The following is a 20,467-nucleotide window of genomic DNA, read 5'->3' as shown; positions in this document are numbered from 1 at the left end:
GACCGGAGACTTGCAGGGAGAGAGTATAAACCCGTCTCTTAAGGGTCGGCAGAACTCTAACTTGTAGCCGTCTCTGATGACTTCCAGCACCCAAGCGTCTGAAGTTACTTTGGTCCACTCGCCCAGAAACGAGGACAGGCGTCCTCCAATCTGCACTGGGCCATGGACCAGGACCCCGTCATTGGGTACGAGACCCTGGGGGAGGACCGGAGGGCGTACCTCCGGGACGGCGGTCTCTGCGAAAGGAATGCTGCTTGGGGGAGAAGTTCCTTTTGAAGGAAGAGGGGGCAGAGGAGCCCGACTTGCCCGGGTGGTACCGACAGGCTTCTTGAAACCGTCCTCTGGAGATACCGGGGCGAGCACTGGCCCGAGCCCTGACCTCTGGTAACCTCTTGCCCTTAGACGTGCCGAGATCGGTCACGATTTTGTCCAGCTCGACCCCAAAGAGCAGCTTGCCTTTAAAAGGCAACTTAGCCAGGCGGGACTTAGAGGCGTGGTCCGCAGACCAATGTTTCAGCCAAAGCCAGCGCCGCGCAGAGACTGTCTGAGCCATACCTTTAGCCGAGGCTCTCAAGACATCATACAGTAAGTCTGCCAAATAAGCCAAGCCCGATTCCAGGGCCCGCCAGTCAGCCCTCAAGGAAGGATCCGAGGGGGAAGCCCGCTGCACAATCGTCAGGCACGCCCTGGCCACGTAGGAACCACAAACTGAGGCCTGCAAACTTAAGGCAGCTGCCTCGAAGGACGACCTTAAGGCCGCCTCCAATCTTCTGTCTTGGGTGTCCTTTAGGGCCGTGCCACCTTCCTCCGGCAACGCCGTTTTCTTAGTCACCGCAGTGATTAAAGAATCCACGGTAGGCCAAAGAAAGGCCTCACGTTCACTTTCAGGCAAAGGATAGAGGCGGAACATAGCCCTAGCCACTTTGAGGCTCGCTTCCGGGACAGCCCATTGAGCCGAAATTAAGGTGTGCATGGCATCATGCACGTGGAAGGTTCTAGGCGGGCGCTTCGTCCTCAGCATAATGGCGGAGCCAACAGGGGCTGAGGGAGAGACGTCCTCCGGAGAGGAAATCTTTAAAATGCTCATGGCCTGCATTAACAGGTTGGGCAAATCCTCTGAGCGAAAGATCCGTGCTGCAGAGGGGTCATCCGCTCCATCCGAGCGGGAATCCGTCTCCTCCAAGGAATCCGCAAAGGACCGTTGGGAGAACTCAAATACACTGCCCTCATCTACATCAGAGGAAACAGCGTCCTCTAAGGCCCGGGAATCCACCCGAGGGCGTTTACTTCCGGGGGCCTCAACCCCGTTATCGGACAAGGGAGAAGGGGAAGCGTTTTGCATAAGGAATGCCTGATGCAGCAGCAAAATAAACTCGGGGGAGAAACCCCCCAGACTGTGTATTTCAGCAGCCTGGGCCACAGCCTTAGACGCACCCTCAACCGGCGCTCGCAAGAGTGGGGGAGCAACATGCTGCGCATCCAAGATGGCGTCCGGCGCGACACTCCGCGAAGGAGCCGCGCGGGAAGAACGGCGCTTAACTTTAGCCGCTTTTTTGCCGTCGCCCAAATCAAGGGCGGCCATGGCATGAACGTCTCCCAGCTCAAGGGCGGCCCAAGAAGAAGCCGTCCGAGCAGAGTGGCCGGCCAAGATGGCGGAGGCGAGCAGCAGGGGATGGGCGTTTATGGCGGGAAAAACCGCCGCGCCGGAGGAAGACCCGGGACACTGACCGGCCTCCAAACTGACACCCAACAAGGGCAAATCAGACTTTAAAACCCCCGCATCCCCGCTAGAAGCGCACACGCGGTCCGGGGAGCGATTCTTCGCGCCCTCGCCCTCCGACGCCATAGGCCACGTGGAGATCAATTGGGGAACCCCCTGCCCGCTATAAAAAGGTAAAAATTACCTGCTTCTCGCTCCGAGCTGTAACGACCTGGTGTCCCAGTGAGTAGCTGCAATAAACGTTTAAATAAACGTCGAAATAAACGCCCTTAAGGACGTCCAAAATTTTTTTTTTTTTTTTTTTTAACGGAGCCAGCGGGAGGGGGGAGAAAAGGAGGGACCTGGCGCCACCAGGTTTGCACTTGCTCAAGAAGAGCCCTCAACCCCAGGCACTCAACAAAACCTAAAAATTAGGCTTGGAGGCCTAGCCAGAGCTGCTGCTGTGTGTGACCACCACCTGCTGAGATAGAGAACATACTGAGGAGTTTCCGGCAGCACATGACCACATATAGGGAGGCAAAAGGATTGCTCTCTATCTCCACCTGCTGGTAGATGGACACAACCCACCAGTCTATGGATTGATCAGCATGATGATATGGAATCATTCATTAATTTAGGAATATCTACAGTAGTAACCTGCGTCCTTAAAGATAATACCTTTTCTCTGAAAAAGGTAGCAAATGTATTAGACAATGGTTAAGAAGCATTTTCAGATCTGGTTAGCTGGTCCACATCCAGCAATATATTAACTATGTTAAAATTTTGCTTGCTAACTTTTTTTCCCTATCAACTTCGAATAATATTCTTTCCTTTTAATCAATATCATATATTTATATTTATGAATCACTTGCTGCTATATTTTCTTATTCTCATCTGTAAGAATGTTCTCCAGACTCTAATCTTCCGATATCCCGTTTCAATAATTCCTCATCAAACCATTTCATTGTCAAAGGGGCAATTTCATCCAACACTAACTCACTTTTTTCATTCCACTCAGAAAAAAAGATTATCTTCCTAGTTCACACCCTCTGAAAAAAAAAATCAAATCATCCATTCTATTCCAAAAACTAACTGGATCAATCTTGCCTTTAGTATTGTATTGTTTAACAACTGCTTCATATGCTTTCTTTTTCTCATCGCCCTCCAACTAATTTTAAAATCAACCAAATAATGGTCTGACCAAGGTACTGGACAACATGAATTTACAAAAAAGTTAATTGATAAGTCTGTCTGCTTTCTACATGAAAGCTCATTGGCTTCCTGTGCATTCAAGGGTGCTATTTAAATTTTCTGCCTCGTATATAAGGTCCTTTACGGTTTGGCTCCCTTATATTTTTAAAATCATTTTGTGTTTCAAGGGAAATCTAGAGTTAGTAGAAGTTACTTTGTTCACTTTTTCTTCTTTAAGTAGTATGAAGAGAGTTAAGCTAATAGATAAATTTTCATTTCAGGCAGAAACACTGGATAAAACAGTTAAGACTTTTTTTATTATCAGCTATCGAGTCCAGGCACTTCAGAGTTCTAATCAAGACACATTTGCTCAGGAAATATGTCTTGAATTCCAATCTAATCCAATATTGGTATTTTTATTCCGCTTTACCAAAAAAGAGGCTCTAGGCAGATTACTTCAGAAAAGAGAAGATCAATGAGACAATCCCTCATTATAACAATGTATTTCCATAATAATTATCCTAAGTCTGTAAATCAAACCCCTGTCAAATACAAAGCAAAAAGAAAACCTTTAACTGGTCTCCTAAAAGCATTATAACAAATAATATTTTGAATAGGGTATAGCAGTTCATTCCTGGACATCAGAATGAACTGCCATTTAAAATTCTCTGCCTAGTAGTCAATTTTTGACAGACTTGTTTTGTTGGGATACATAATCTAATTTCCTGAGCAGAATGTAGCACCTTAGAAGGTGAGTAAACAGAGATTATATACTGAAGATATTCTGGAGCTAAACCATATAAAATCTTAAAAACAAATGACAACAATTTAAAATGTATCCTTGCCTTTACCGGCAGCTAGTGCAATTCCACAAACTCTGAAGTAACACGATCGTTATAATTTCCACCTAAAATCAGCTTTTCAGCCGCATCTGTATAATTTAAAGTCGACATAATTGTCTTTCTGGTATTTTTAACAGAACAATATTACAATAATCAATTTGGCTTAATACCACAGATTGCATAATTGTTTAAAATTGAAACACTGCAACAGTTTTTTCCAACTTAACAGTTTCAATTTAAAAAAAAGATTTCTTGACTATTATATTCATTTGTTTATCCATAGTTAATGAAGAATCCAAAATTACTCCTAGAATTTTTCTCTCTCTCAGAATTGGAACCTCCGCTGAAAATAGCTTAATTTTCTCTTGTGGCAGCTTAACATCTTTACCTGCAACCCACAGAACATTTGTTTTAACTGGGTTAATTTTCAAATGATTTGCAAGCATCCACATTGAGATAGAATCAAACACCTCTGACATCTGTAATATAGTGTCCTGAACACTCCTCACTACTAGAAAGATTAAAGAAATTACCTCTGAATAAGAAAAATACATTACTTCAAAGGAGCTAAGCACATATTGCAATTCACTCAGATGTATGTTAAAAAGGACAGGACAAGGATGAGCCCTGAGGGACTCCTCAAATCATTTTCTACTCTGTTGAAAGAGATTGATTCCATACTACTTGTTGCGAATGATTTTTATTTTATTTTATACAGGATTTATAGCCCACAAATACCAATATAGTTCACTGTGGGTTACAAATTTTAAAAATGAACACATCATTCAAATAACACAGCTTGTAGTAAACAAAATCAGTACAAATTAAACCAATCATACAAAGAAGCATAAATTAAAGACTCAGGGGCCCTTTCACAAAGGTGTAGTAGGCTCTAAGCGCATGCAGATTGCACCAGAATGAGACTACCAACAGACTAGTGTGCACCCCAGGCAGTAATTTTGGATTTGGCAAGCGCCCATAACGCCTGGACAAATTATTTTTAAATTTCCTACTACACTGTGTTTCCGGTGTTAATTGGCAGTTGGCATGCACCAACTGGTCACCACGCGTGTAGCATTTGAGCCCTTACCGCTAGATCATTGGGTGGCTTTAAGGGCTCAACTAAGGGCTCAGGTCGTAAATAGGTGCGCGCTGGTTTCAATTTTACTACAGGCCCTTTTCCCAGCCCATTGAAAAAAGCCCCTTTTCCCAGACGTGGTAAAAACTGGCCCAGTGTGTGCCAAAAAGACATGCTTGCATTAGAAAACGAGGAAAAAAGACCAAACGTCAGCCGGCGTGGCTAAACAGTAAGGTAAAGGAAGCCATTAGAGCCAAAAAACAATCCTTCAGAAAATGGAGAAGCGAACCAACTGAAAATAATAAGATAAAACATAAGGAATGCCGAGTCAAATGCAAAGGGGAGATAAGGAGGGCGAAAAAGGACTTTGAAAAAAGGTTGGCGTTAGAAGCGAAAACACATAGTAAAATTTTTTTTAGATACATCAAAAGCAGGAAGCCGGCCAAAGAATCGGTTGGGCCGCTGGACGACGGTGGTGTTAAAGGGGCGATCAGGGAAGACAAAGCCGTAGCAGAGAAGTTAAATGAATTCTTTGCTTCGGTCTTCACCGAGGATGATTTGGGAGGGACACCGGTGCCAGAAAGGGTATTTGAAGCGGGTGAGTCACAGAAACTAAATGAATTCTCTGTAAACTTGGAGGATGTAATGGGTCAATTCTGCAAACTGAAGAGTAGTAAATCACCAGGACCGGATGGTATTCATCCAAGAGTATTAATAGAACTGAAAAATGAACTTGTAGAGCTACTGTTAGTAATATGCAATCTATCCCTAAAATCAGCTGAGGTACCGAAAGACTGCCAATGTAACGTCGATTTTTAAAAAAAGGTTCCAGAGGAGATCCGGGAAATTATAGACTGGTGAGTCTGACGTCGGTGCCGGGCAAAATGGTAGAGGCTATTATTAAGAATAAAATAACAGAGCACATACAAAAACATGGGCTCATGAGACAAAGTCAGCACGGATTTAGTGAAGGGAGGTCTTGCCTCACCAATCTACTGCCTTTTGTTGAGGGGGTGAACAAACATGTGGACAATGGGGAGCCGGTGGATATTGTGTATCTGGATTTTCAGAAGGCGTTCAACAAAGTGCCTCATGAAAGACTCCAGAGGAAACTGGAGAGTCATGGGATCGGAGGTAGGGTATTATTGTGGATTAAGAGCCGGTTGAAAGATAGGAAGCAGAGAGTAGGGTTGAATGGTCAGTATTCTCAATGGAGAAGGGTAGTTAGTGGGGTCCCTCAGGGGTCTGTGCTGGGACTGCTGCTTTTTAACATATTTATAAATGACCTAGTGATGGGAGTAACTAGAGAGGTAATTAAATTCACAGATGACACAAAGTTATTCAGGGCCGTCAAGTCGCAGGAGGAGTGTGAAAGATTACAGGAGGACCTCGCGAGACTAGGAGATTGGGCGTCCAACTGGCAGATGAAGTTCAATGTTGACAAGTGCACTCAGCGCACATTATCCCAGCACCCAATTTCAGGCATGCTGTAGGGAATTACCCCTAATATGTCTTTTGCAAGCTCTTAGTCTGTTCCATGCTCTTAGTCTGTGCCACCTTCATACATTTCTTAAAGCCATCCAGATAGGAATTTACTAGATCTCTGTCCTCTCTCCTATACAGCAATTCAAATGAGGATACACCTAGCATGGTCTTCATTGCTTCCTGGGCTGCATACCGTACAAATGGGAGTAACTGGTCCCATTCTTCACAGTATCCATCCAGACCCTTATGGAGCATATATTGTAATATTTTGTTTAAATGCTCAACCAAACCATTGGTATGAGGTTGGTGTGCAGATGTCCATAAATACTTGATGCCGAAGGCATCACATAATCGTCTCATGGTACCAGACATGGCGGGTCCTCTTAAAGATTTGTTTAATAAATCCTTGGAGACGGGAGAGGTTCCATGGGATTGGAGAACGGTGGATGTGGTCCCTCTTCACAAAAGTGGTGATAGGGAAGAAGCTGGAAACTACAGGCCGGCAAGCCTCACTTTGGTTATTGGAAAAGTAATGGAAGCGATGCTGAAGGAAAGGATTGTGAATTTCCTGGAAGCTATTAAATTGCAAGATCAGAGACAACATGGTTTTACCAAAGGTAAATCGTGCCAAACGAATCTCATTGAATTCTTTGACGGCATGACCGGAGAATTGAATCAGGGACGTGCTATGGACATAATCTACTTAGATTTCAGCAAAGCTTTTGACACGGTTCCCCACAGGAGGCTCTTGAATAAAGTTGACACGCTGAAGATAGGACCCAATGTGGTGAACTGGATTAGGAACTGGTTGACGGTGGTGGTTAATGGAATTCGCTCGGATTAGGGAAAGGTGAGTAGTGGAGTGCCTCAGGGATTGGTGCTGGGGCCGATTCTGTTCAATATACAGTGGTGGAAATAAGTATTTGATCCCTTGCTGATTTTGTAAGTTTGCCCACTGACAAAGACATGAGCAGCCCATAATTGAAGGGTAGGTTATTGGTAACAGTGAGAGATAGCACATCACAAATTAAATCCGGAAAATCACATTGTGGAAAGTATATGAATTTATTTGCATTCTGCAGAGGGAAATAAGTATTTAATCCCTCTGGCAAACAAGACCTAATACTTGGTGGCAAAACCCTTGTTGGCAAGCACAGCGGTCAGACGTCTTCTGTAGTTGATGATGAGGTTTGCACACATGTCAGGAGGAATTTTGGTCCACTCCTCTTTGCAGATCATCTCTAAATCATTAAGAGTTCTGGGCTGTCGCTTGGCAACTCGCAGCTTCAGCTCCCTCCATAAGTTTTCAATGGGATTAAGGTCTGGTGACTGGCTAGGCCACTCCATGACCCTAATGTGCTTCTTCCTGAGCCACTCCTTTGTTGCCTTGGCTGTATGTTTTGGGTCATTGTCGTGCTGGAAGACCCAGCCACGACCCATTTTTAAGGCCCTGGCGGAGGGAAGGAGGTTGTCACTCAGAATTGTACGGTACATGGCCCCATCCATTCTCCCATTGATGCGGTGAAGTAGTCCTGTGCCCTTAGCAGAGAAACACCCCCAAAACATAACATTTCCACCTCCATGCTTGACAGTGGGGACGGTGTTCTTTGGGTCATAGGCAGCATTTCTCTTCCTCCAAACACGGCGAGTTGAGTTCATGCCAAAGAGCTCAATTTTTGTCTCATCTGACCACAGCACCTTCTCCCAATCACTCTCGGCATCATCCAGGTGTTCACTGGCAAACTTCAGACGGGCCGTCACATGTGCCTTCCGGAGCAGGGGGACCTTGCGGGCACTGCAGGATTGCAATCCGTTATGTCGTAATGTGTTACCAATGGTTTTCGTGGTGACAGTGGTCCCAGCTGCCTTGAGATCATTGACAAGTTCCCCCCTTGTAGTTGTAGGCTGATTTCTAACCTTCCTCATGATCAAGGATACCCCACAAGGTGAGATTTTGCGTGGAGCCCCAGATCTTTGTCGATTGACAGTCATTTTGTACTACTTCCATTTTCTTACTATGGCACCAACAGTTGTCTCCTTCTCGCCCAGCGTCTTACTGATGGTTTTGTAGCCCATTCCAGCCTTGTGCAGGTGTATGATCTTGTCCCTGACATCCTTAGACAGCTCCTTGCTCTTGGCCATTTTGTAGAGGTTAGAGTCTGACTGATTCACTGAGTCTGTGGACAGGTGTCTTTCATACAGGTGACCATTGCCGACAGCTGTCTGTCATGCAGGTAACGAGTTGATTTGGAGCATCTACCTGGTCTGTAGGGGCCAGATCTCTTACTGGTTGGTGGGGGATCAAATACTTATTTCCCTCTGCAGAATGCAAATAAATTCATATACTTTCCACAATGTGATTTTCCGGATTTAATTTGTGATGTGCTATCTCTCACTGTTACCAATAACCTACCCTTCAATTATGGGCTGCTCATGTCTTTGTCAGTGGGCAAACTTACAAAATCAGCAAGGGATCAAATACTTATTTCCACCACTGTATTTGTGAGTGACATTGCCGAAGGGTTAGAAGGTAAAGTTTGCCTTTTTGCGGATGATACTAAGATTTGTAACAGAGTGGACACCTGGGAGGGAGTGGAAAACATGAAAAAGGATCTGCGGAAGCTAGAATGGTCTAAGGTTTTGCAATTAAAATTCAATGCGAAGAAATGCAAAGTGATGCACTTAGGGGGTAGAAATCTACGGGAGACGTATGTGCTAGGCGGTGAGAGTCTGATATGTATGGATAGGTAGAGGGATCTTGGGGTGATAGTATCTGAGGATCTGAAGGTGACGAAACAGTGTGACAAGGCGGTGGCCGTAGCTAGAAGGTTGCTAGGCTGTATAGAGAGAGGTGTGACTAGCAGAAGAAAAGAGGTTTTAATGCACCTGTATAAGTCGTTGGTGAGGCCCCACCTGGAGTATTGTATTCAGTTTTGGAGGCTCTATCTTGCTAAGGATGTAAAAAGAATTGAAGCAGTGCAAAGAAAAGCTACAAGAATGGTATGGGATTTGCGTTACAAGACGTATGAGGAGAGACTTGTTGACCTGAACATGTATACCATGGAGGAAAGGAGAAACAGGGGTGATATGATACATATGTTCAAATATTTGAAAGTTATTAATCTGCAAACGAACCTTTTCCGTAGATGGGAAGGCGGTAGAACTAGAGGACATGAAATGAGATTGAAGGGAGGCAGACTCAAGAAAAATGTTAGGAAGTATTTTTTCACGGAGAGTGGTAGATACTTGGCATGCCCTCCCATGGGAGGTGGAGATGAAAACGGTAATGGATTTCAAAAATGCGTGGGATAAACATAAAGGAATCCTGTTCAGAAGGAATGGATCCTCAGAAGCTTAGCGGAGATTGGGTGGCAGAGCCGGTGGTGGGAGGTGGGGCTAGTGGTTGGGAGGTGGGGCTAGTGCTGGGCAGACTTCTACGGTCTGTGCCCTGAAAATGGCAGATGTAAATCAAGGTCAGGTATACACAAAAAGTAGCACATATGAGTTTATCTTGTTGGGCAGACTGGATAGACCGTGCAGGTCTTTCTTTACTGTCATCTACTATGTTACTATGTATATTTATTTATTTATTTTATTTTTGTTATATTTTTACCCCGCGCTTTCCCACACATAACAGGCTCAATGCGACTTACATATTATATACAGGTACTTATTTGTACCTGGGGCAATGGAGGGTTAAGTGACTTGCCCAGAGTCACAAGGAGCTGCCTGTGCCTGCAGTGGGAATCGAACCCAGTTCCCCAGGAACAAAGTCCACCACGCTAACCACTAGGCCACTCCTGGACTGCTGTCCTGGACTAACTAAGAATCCTGGTGGATTGTGTTTTTGGGTCTGTGGGTGTTTTCTATGAACTGTGGGACACCTGGGATTGTGGCCCCACTATCCTAAGAATTAACTTGCAGGTGGGACACTCACCCAGAGGCAAGAGAAACCCAGTGAGGTGGGGTGGAGGGTATGCCAGTGTAGAGCATGTGCACAGGTGCAGGCAGGCCTGAGAAGTGCTGGGACAGACCCTTTAGGTGGCTGTAGGATTAGCCCCAGGTGGATGCTAGGAGTTTCATGACACCTGGATGTCTCAATTCTGACTTCTACTTCCTGTCTATAATGGGGCTGTCCATCATTAATTCAAATCTGGTATGGACTATAGCTCTATAAAAAAAATTCACTATTTTCTGACAGATATTTGGTGGGCTACAATACTGCTGGTTTTCATTCTGCTTCATCGCCTTGGGTAAATCTCTTCATAAAGGTGGTTAATAAATCCCAATTAATCACGTAATCAAACAAGTCTAGTGGAATATTTAAAATACTAAAACAATCATCATAAAAACTAACAATTTGAACTATTAAAAGCAGTCATTCATAGTCTCTGTGCCCCATGTTTGATCAATCTATACTGGTAGAGACTGAGTCCAGGGGGTTGGGATTGATTCTTGATTCGTCCTGGACCTATGGTCCCTCAGATTACTCTTCTCTGGTGGAAAACATTTTTTCAACTGAGGCAATTATGTTTGATAAGATCATTTTTCAATCAGGATATATTTGCTCTTTTCGTTCAAATGTTGATTCTCTCCCACCTAGACTACTGCAGTGTTCTCTATTTGGGTTTGTCTGTCAAATATTTAGGGAAGCTTCAACTTATACAAAACACAGCTGTTCATTTGATTTTTAAATTTAATAAGTTTACCAATATTTCTGGCTACATAGCGGAATTGCACTAGTTGCTGATTAATGAACAAATTTTACTTAAAGAAGTGTGTTTGCTTCTCCAGATTCTCTATGGTGTAACTTCTGAACTCCTAATTAATATTGCTTCTGTTCCCCTAAGTAGATTCTCTTTCGTTTATGAGATAATCTTATTCTTCATCCCCCTTCTTTTAAAAATGTATATATTTTTAGTGTGGTTAAAACCATATTTTCAGTTATGAGTGTGTCTCTATGGAATTTTTTCCGTTGTTATGCTAGGTTGGAACAGAACTATTTGAAATTTTGGAAGAAAGTTAAAACTTTTCTGTTCAATAGTCATAAACTTCTGAGAGGGTTAACTGTTTTGATACTGCTTTTATTTTATATTGAATTTTATTGTAATATTCACTTTGGCGCATTTACTTCTGTACTACTTTGTATCCCTAGAGGAAAGATTGCAAACCTCATTGAACTCAACAAGGGAAAACTGTGGTTAACAAGAATGATAATGGTATTAGATTAAAAAAACAACACTTTTTTCATCGTCTTTCCTTCTGAAAGACTCTTTCTGGTAATTTTGATACAGAACTGCTAGCTTTGTTAGTAGCACGCCTTTCTGCTGGTAGCATGTGTTATTAATTACAAAGCTTAAATCTACTGTTAAAGGATTCTTGCAAGTAGCAGTCTATTTCTAGAAATGCTACTTAAAAATAAATATGTATTAATTACACATAATTCCAAAACATGACTGTGTTAAGCCTTCTAAAACCAGTGGCATAGCCACCCAGTATTTTGGATGGGCCCTTCCACACCATGCCATTTCCCCCTTCCTCCTGGAGATCTAAAAAAATGTAGGTTTTTTTTTTCACCTACCTCATCATCTCTCCTTTTCCGAGCCATCTCGGCATTTGCCTACCTGTCGCTGAACCCCGTCTTTTCCCCGGTATACCTTACAGGCGTCTCTGGCGCCTGCAGTGATCCATTATTGATACCTGTGCCAGCCCCATGGTGTCTTGGCATTTGCCCGTCCGTCGCTGAACCCCGTCCCTTCCCTGTGTACCTTAAAGGCGTCCCCAGCGCCTGCAGTGATCCATTATTGCTGCCTGCGCTGGCCCCGCAGGCTTCCATTGGCCGGATCCTGTCAGACAGAAAGCAGAAAATGACATCAGCAAGGGCGGGACCCGGCCGATGGAAGCCTGCGGGGCCGGTACAGGCAGAAATAACGGATCACTGCAGGCGCCAGGGATGCCTGTAAGGTACACCAGAGAGGGAAGGGGTTCAGCGATGGATGGGCAGATGCCGGGGTGCCACGGAGGACAGATGTTGAAGTGGGTTCCACCGCTGGGTGGGCCTGAGCCAAGAATGGGTGGACCTGTGCCCATCCAGGTCCACCCATAGCTACGCCACTGTCTAAAACTAGAACTGTTTTCCCTTGAACTAGTCAATCAACACTGGGGAAACGTTTGAGTTGGAAAGCCATTTTATTAAGAATAAAGAAAGAGGACTTCAGTTTCATATTCCATACAACTATTGCTTATTGTTTACTGAGAACTTACTATACTGCCTTTTGTAAAAGAAGACCCAGCAAAGCAGTTTACAGCAATAACTTCAATTGTTAAAAGAGACAAAAGAAAAAATACTTACAGAAGCCAGACCCATTATCCTAGGAAATGTGAGTGATGAACAACCATCAGGACTTTGTCCAAAAGTAGTGTATGGTGTTTGAAACCAGGCCTTCTCATTAGCCCAAACAACATCACAAAGAGGCAATATTGATGCTCCAAGTCCAACCGCAGGTCCATTTACTGCTACAATGATGGGTTTCTTAAACTGAATAAAAGTGTTCACAAAATTCCTAAAAAGAAATACAGATGCTTAGGAATATTAATCAAACTTTAGTCTTGTGCTTTGGCAACAAGCGTCACTATCTGAAAGTGCTTAAACACTGTCATAAAAGGAAAATTCTGTTTCGAGCAAATTATGCAATATTTTAGACTATTAGGCCCTGATGACATCACCTTTTCTGGTGTGCATCGCTTCCACAGATAGGCTTCAAACTTGAAAAATCCCTTTTGTGAAGTTGATAAAATTTCAGGAAAAACTAGGTAGGTGAGAGTGGGTAGCTGGATGCAGCTGTAAGTACACTTAATCTAAACAGAAAATAGCTGAAATGTCTCACACTTTACAACACAAGTGAACAGTGAGTTGAACCACACTCAACTTCTTATCATTCAGCAGCAGAGCGGTACATTGGTAGTGAGCACTGCAAGTGACCTTTAATGAAGATCCCCTGATGAAGCTAAGGTGAAAAGAATGCCTGTCAGGATCTACTTGTTTCAGATAAGTGTCACTGCAGCAAGTGTTTTTGATTAAGCTGCTGAAAGTTACTAAAAATTAGGTGAAGAGCAGAAGGAATGTAAAGTATCTACATTAGGAAAATGTTGAAAAGCCAATAATAGGCTCTATAAAAATTATTTTGTAAAAATTATGGTGGAGGAGGTTTTTGACCAATGATCAAAATAGTCGCTGAAAGCCTATTATTCTGACCCATCATTGTCAGAGCAGATAAGAATACTTTGCGATGTCTGAGGTCTTTTCCTCCTAACACAAAGTTGAGTGAGGCTCACTGTTCACGTGGTTATTATGGATGCAGCTGTAGCCCAAACCTTAGCCTCTACGCCATCACCAGACTGCAGCTGCTGCAGCAGGAAATGGAAAGAGACTGAGGCTATGGCTACTCAGACTCTTAGGTGTGGAATGAAGAACATTGAAGCAATTTTTCAAAGTGCAGTATTTAATTTTTTTTCCGCAATACCAGTGGTGAGACATTGAAATTTCTATTGCATTAATAGTTTTTTCTAAGTGCTATGATTATATTGAATTTCAGTGCCTTTGATTCATTGGATTGTGGCAGTCTCTCAACTATTATGAGCAATTTTACATATATGAAAAAATTTATTACAAAGTTAAGCATGAATAAAAACTTCTGAGTTTACCTTTTAATGTAAGTTGAGAGGCTTTCCATGGGGGATGGGTGGTTGGCATCAAAATCCATCCCTTCCTTTCTGAACATAAGGAAAAATTAAGTCTTACTTGATAATTTTCTTTCCTTTAGTCCTACTGGACCAGTCCAGATGAATGGGTTATGTCCATCAACCAGAAGATGGAGACAGAGAAAAGGTAATTCTCATGATTCACCCCTTAAGGGTATCATGCAGCCTGGAATGTTCAGTATTTTGAATAGCCAAGCAGTGGTGTACCTGACCATGGTGAAGGACAGTGATGAAATTTGACCATTTGTCCTAATCAGCTACTAAATCCAAGAAAGGAGGAGGCATATATGCAACTGGTATACAGGCATTTCACTGATGCAGGAGACATGTGAGACAGAGCACCTAAATAACATCTGAAAACAGAATGCACAAAACCCAACAACAGCCAAAGAGGAAGGAACCCAGTAGAAGAATTGAGTGAGTGTATGGACTTGGTCTAGTAGGACTAAAGGAAAGAAAATTATAAGGTAAGACATAATTTTTCCTTCCTTTTCATCATACTAGATCAGTTCAGATGAATGGGATGTAGCAAAGTAGTGCCCATAAAGGGTGGGACAATCAAGAGAGACAAAAAATAAAAAGCTGTCCAATCTTAATATAAAATCGAGGAGGCTTGGAGACCAGCCTTAGCTGAAGTTTAATAGTAGAGCATTGGTGTGCCCAGAAATATGGCTACTTGGAATTATAGCCTAATCCAGAGATGGAGCTGCGTCATACAGGTAGAAATAAGTTGTGCTATACAGGCTGAGAGGGAGCTATAGAGAACAGACAAAAGAGGGAGCTATGCTAATCAAGGAGAGGAGCTGCTCTTCACAGTAAAATAGAGACCTGTGCTCTACAGGCAGGGGTGAAATTGCAGTGTAACAGTCCCAAACTAAGCAGCCAATCTGGTCCAAAGAGTAAGGTAAATAACACAAATCCAACAAGCGTTTGACAGTATTTTTAAGTGATTTCTCTCTAAAGGCTTCAGTGAATACAATTGTGTCTATTTTATGGAAGGAGAAAGAGACCTCAGAGACCCACTCAAAGGAGTCATGGCAGAACTTAAGATACTGGAACTTCTTCCTCTTTCATCCATCTCAAAAACTCCACTTTTTATACTATGTCATCCTGTGTTTGTGCACTTTTAAATCTCTTATCATGCAAAACAATAATTTTAAACTTTTAGTGGTGGTGTATTGTGCAACATGGAAGGTTCAGCACTTATCTTTTATGCCTGATGGGGCTGCCATTTCACCTCCATAAAAGCTTCCTTAGGGGTTCCATGCTGCTTCCAGCTGCACCGCACTTTTTCTGTAAAATAAAATCTTAGCTCAAATTTGATAAGGAAACAGTTCTTCAATTGAATCTAACTCACAGTTCACATACTTAACTCCGCTCCTATACATTTCAAAATGGCGCTAAAATGTCACACACCAACAGCGTCTTTTTAAATCTCTTACTAACACATCATTTCCTGTTAATGATCCACAGAAACTTGTTCAATGAACTTGTTCGCAAACCCCCAAAATGGGATGTGGCAAGGATGCCAAAATCTTATGAAACATAGATTTCAAAAACATTCAATGTATAAAGTTTGATGTTAAATGTTTAACAGAACACATGCCAATCTATTGCTGAATTTAATCCATATGGTTCCAAAGTGTTCAACTTAAAAATCCAACACAATTCACAGCGATATAACCTTAACTTGCAGTCCACACTTCTTTTACTTGATCTTATAATATCTATTGCACAACATCTCAGCTCTTCAAAGTTGTACCCTTGCTTCACACAATATTCAACTGTGGGTTCTTCTTATGTTGAACCAATGCTCAAATATGCATATTTTCCGGGCTCTGATGGTCATACCCACGTACAGTTTATTACATGGACATTGCACCAAATATACAACAAAATCTGACTTACAATTTGTAAAATTTCTCAGATAATACAGTTTCCCATCTAAAGAGTTCTCAAAAGTTTTAATTTGCAATGTCACAGTGCAGATTTGTCAGAAACCACACATCTGTAAGTCCGTGTCGGCTCTGTTCCATTGCACAAGGTAATTCTGCTGGACTCAGCCTTTCAAATTGACACCTCTAGCAAAGGTTATCCTTAAATTCTCCTTGAACACTGGGTGGGATTGGACAATGCCCATCTGCCCCTTATCATTTTGGCACTGTCGGGAAGTCCCGCTGACAGATTAACAAACGGGCTGCAGTGAAGGCCCCGTCAAAACCGAAAATAAAAAGGTGAAGGACATTGCAGCCAAGCAATACCATTAAGGTTGCTGTCTTGTAAATTCCAATAGGCTAAACACATAGCATGCTAAAAGAAAAAAACTATTATGCCCAGGACTGAAGACAATAAGCACAAATTGCATCAGATTCATAGATACTCTGCAGCTTGGTACTAGAGAAGAAATGTATTGTCGTAATCCAGACTCAAAAGAGTGACCACAGCAAATGCAACAAGGTCTGCAAAAAGACTCAAATGCCAACCAGAGGCACTATTCAAAAGGCATATCCTGTGAGAAGAGAGAGAGAGTCCCCTCCGGTGTCGCTGTTCGGCCTTCATAAGTACATAAGTATTGCCATACTGGAAAAACCAAAGGTCCATCAAGCCCAGCATCCTGTTTCTAACAGTGGCCAATCCAGATCACAAATACCTGGCAAGATCCCAAAAAAGTACAAAACATTTTATACTGCTTATCCCCCAAGTCCATTTAATAATGGTCTATGGATTTTTTTTTTAGGAAGCCGTCCAAACCTTTTAAAAACTCCGTTAAGCTAACCGCCTTTACCACATTCTCTGGCAACGAATTCCAGAGTTTAATTACACGTTGAGTGAAGAAAGATTTTCTCTGATTTGTTTTAAATTTACTACATTGTAGCTTCTTTGCATGCCCCCTTGTCCTAGTATTTTTGGAAAGCGTAAACAGATGCTTCACATCTACCCATTCCACTCCACTCATTATTTTATAGACCTCGATCATATCTCCCCTCAGCCACCTTTTCTCCAAGCTGAAGAGCCCTAGCCACTTTAGCATTTCCTCATAGGGAAGTCGTCCCTACCTTTAATCATTTTCGTCGCTCTTCTCTGCATCTTTTCTAATTCCACTATATCTTTTTTGAGATGCGGCGACCAGAATTGAACACAATATTCGAGGTGCGGTTGCACCATGGTGTGACACATAGGCATTATAACATCCTCGTTTTTGTTTTCCATTCCTTTCCTAATAATACCTAACATTCTATTTGCTTTCTTAGCCGCAGCAGCACACTGAGCAGAAGGTTTCAACCTATCATCAATGACGATACCTAGATCCCTTTCTTGGTTCTGTGACTCCTAACGTGGAACCTTGCATGACGTAGCTATAATTTGGGTTCCTCTTTCCCACATGCATCACTTTGCACTTGCTCACATTAAACGTCATCTGCCATTTAGACGCCAAGTCTCCCAGTCTCGTAAGGTCCTCTTGTAATTTTTCACAATCCTCCTGCGATTTAACAACTTTGAATAACTTTGTGTCATCAGCAAATTTAATTACCTCACTAGTTACTCCCATCTCTAGGTCATTTATAAATATGTTAAAAAGCAGAAGTTCCAGCACAGACCCCTGGGGAACCCCAGTAACTACCCTTCTCCATTGAGAATACTGACCATCTAACCCTACTCTCTGTTTTCTATCTTTTAACCAGTTTTTAATCTACAACAGAACACTAAGTCCTATCCCATGACTCTCCAATTTCCTCTGGAGTCTTTCATGAGGTACTTTGTCAAACGCCTTCTGAAAATCCAGATACACAATATCAACCGGCTCCCCTTTATCCACGTTTGTTCACCCCTTCAAAAAAATGTAGTAGATTGGAGAGGCAAGATTTCCCTTCACTAAATCCATGTTCACTTTGTCTCATTAATCCATGCTTTTGAATATGCTCTGTAATTTTGTTCTTTATAAAATGAAGATACATACCTGTAGCAGGTATTCTCCGAGGACAGCAAGCTGAATATTATCACCTATGGGTCGTCGTCCGCGACAGCCCAGGAAACTGGAGCACTTGCAAGGCAAAAAAAAATCAAAGTGTCTTCTAGAACACAGCGTCGCATGGGACCAACACACCGCGCACACGCGAGCGACTTCCCGTCCGCGACACAAATGTGCTACCTCTGTTTGATAGAAAGCAAAAATACATAAAAGGAACAACTCCAAAGGGGAGGAGGGTGGGTTGTTTTAATATTCAGCCTGCTGTCCTCGGAAAATACCTGCTACAGGTATGTATCTTCATTTTCTCCGAGGACAAGCAGGCTGATATCGCGTATGGGGTATCCCTAGCCCCCAGGCTCACTCAAAACAAAGAACATTGGTCAATTGGGCCTCACAACGGCGAGGGCATAACATGAATTGACCTAAAAAGAAAGACAACTAACAGAGTGCAGCCTGGAACAGAACATAAATGGGCCTAGGAGGGTGGAGCTGGATTCTAAACCCCGAACAGATTCTGCAGCACCGACTGCCCAAACCGACTGTCATCTCGGGTATCCTGCTGGAGGCAGTAGTGAGATGTGAATGTGTGGACTGATGACCACATTGCAGCCTTGCAAATCTCTTCAATGGAGGCTGACTTCAAGTGAGCCACTGACGCAGCTATGGCTCTAACATTATGAGCCCAGCTTGGGTGTAAGTGAAGGAAATGCAATCTGCTAGCCAATTGGAGATTGTGCGTTTTCCGATGGCGACTCCCCTTTGGGATCAAAAGAAACAACTGGGCGGACTGACGATAGGGCTTTGTCTGCTCCAAGTAAAAGGCCAATGCTCTCTTACAGTCCAAGGTATGCAACTTGTCTTCACCAGGGCGGGTATGTGGACGGGGAAAAAATGTTGGCAAGACAACTGACTGCTTCAGATGGAACTCCGACATCACCTTTGGCAAGAACTAAGAACATACACTACAAGAGGCAAGATAGATCCGTTGAAATTCTGGCAACAAATATACACCGACGAATGGACAACAACTACAGACTCACCCCAATTTCTACAGGAGTGGGACGAAAGATGCAGAACAGTGCTAGACAAAATAGCACCACTCCAAATTAGGACCTCACATAGGAAAAGTTCAATCCCTTGGTTCAACGAAGAGTTGAAAGAACTAAAAACACAGGTTAGAAGACGAGAAAGAGCCTGGAGAAAAAAACAAGACGAATACACGCTCAATGAATGGAAACAGACGCAAAGGAAATACAAATACAAAATCAGACAAGCCAAAAGAATGCACTACAGAACTATAATAGGACCAAATTACAAGGACACGCACAAACTCTTCTCACTTGTAAACAATCTCCTAGACACTACACTGGTCACCTCAAATAGCACAGAAGCCCCATCGGCTACTAACCTAGCAAAATATTTCAAAGAGAAAATCATAAAGCTTCGACACATGATTCCAATCACTACCACTGAATATACAAGCATCCTTGAATGCCTAGACCTGAAACATGGGGAATATCCAGCGGACAGATCATGGACCAACTTTGACCTGATTACAATGGATGAAATCACACACTGGCTTGGAAAATACGCCAAATCTCAATGCAAACTTGACATCTGCCCGATCAGCTTACTAAAAGCCGCCCCCAAACAATTCAAAATAGACCTCACGAACCAACTGAATTACAGACTCCTAAATGGTCTCTTTCCTAAGGACAAAGGAAATATCCTTCTCACACCATTGCCAAAAGACGCCAAGAAAAGCACAATGGACCTAACAAATTACCGACCAGTCGCCTCCATCCCGCTCATAACAAAACTGATGGAGGGCATAGTAACGAAACAACTCACGGAATACCTAACAAAACACTCAATTCTACATGAGTCTCAATCAGGATTCAGATCAAACCACAGCACTGAACCTGTACTTGTGTCTGCAATGAACTCATTCAAAAAAACAATTGCAACCGGCAAAAATATACTCGTACTACAATTCGACATGTCTAGTGCCTTCGACATGGTAGACCACGAAATATTACTACACTTATTAGAATATTTTGGAATCGGAGGCCCAGTTCTCAACTGGATCAAAGGCTTCCTCACCACCAGGTCCTACCAAGTAGTAACAAACAATGACAGATCACCAACCTGGACACCGGAGTGCGGAGTTCCTCAGGGATCTCCCCTCTCGCCAACTATTTTCAACCTGATGATGACACCACTGGCCAAACTACTAGCAAATCAGAACCTAAACCCCTATATATATGCGGACGACGTGACGATCTATATCCCGTTCAAAAGTAACCTAAACGAAATAACCAACGAAATCAATCAGAGCCTCCACATCATGCACTCTTGGGCGGACTCATTCAAGTTAAAACTGAACGCAGAGAAAACTCAATGTCTGGTCCTCACATCCCAATACAACACAAGCAACTATC

At 42.9% G+C, this 20,467-nt stretch overlaps 1 protein-coding gene across 5 annotated transcripts in view; it reads right to left on the bottom strand.

Annotated features, from left to right (window-relative positions):
- CDYL (chromodomain Y like) overlaps positions 1–20,467 on the bottom strand; it is a 313,720-nt gene that overhangs the window by 47,683 nt on the left and 245,570 nt on the right. For all 5 annotated transcript variants that reach the window (XM_030208727.1, XM_030208718.1, XM_030208709.1 and 2 more), the window contains one exon: positions 12,648–12,858. In XM_030208727.1, the coding sequence (XP_030064587.1) occupies positions 12,648–12,858 (211 nt within the window). The remainder of the gene's footprint in view (positions 1–12,647; positions 12,859–20,467) is intronic.

Source organism: Microcaecilia unicolor, chromosome 1 (genome assembly GCF_901765095.1).
Source record: "Microcaecilia unicolor chromosome 1, aMicUni1.1, whole genome shotgun sequence".
Lineage (NCBI taxonomy): Eukaryota > Metazoa > Chordata > Amphibia > Gymnophiona > Siphonopidae > Microcaecilia > Microcaecilia unicolor.
This window is presented reverse-complemented; position numbering and strand designations above follow the sequence as displayed.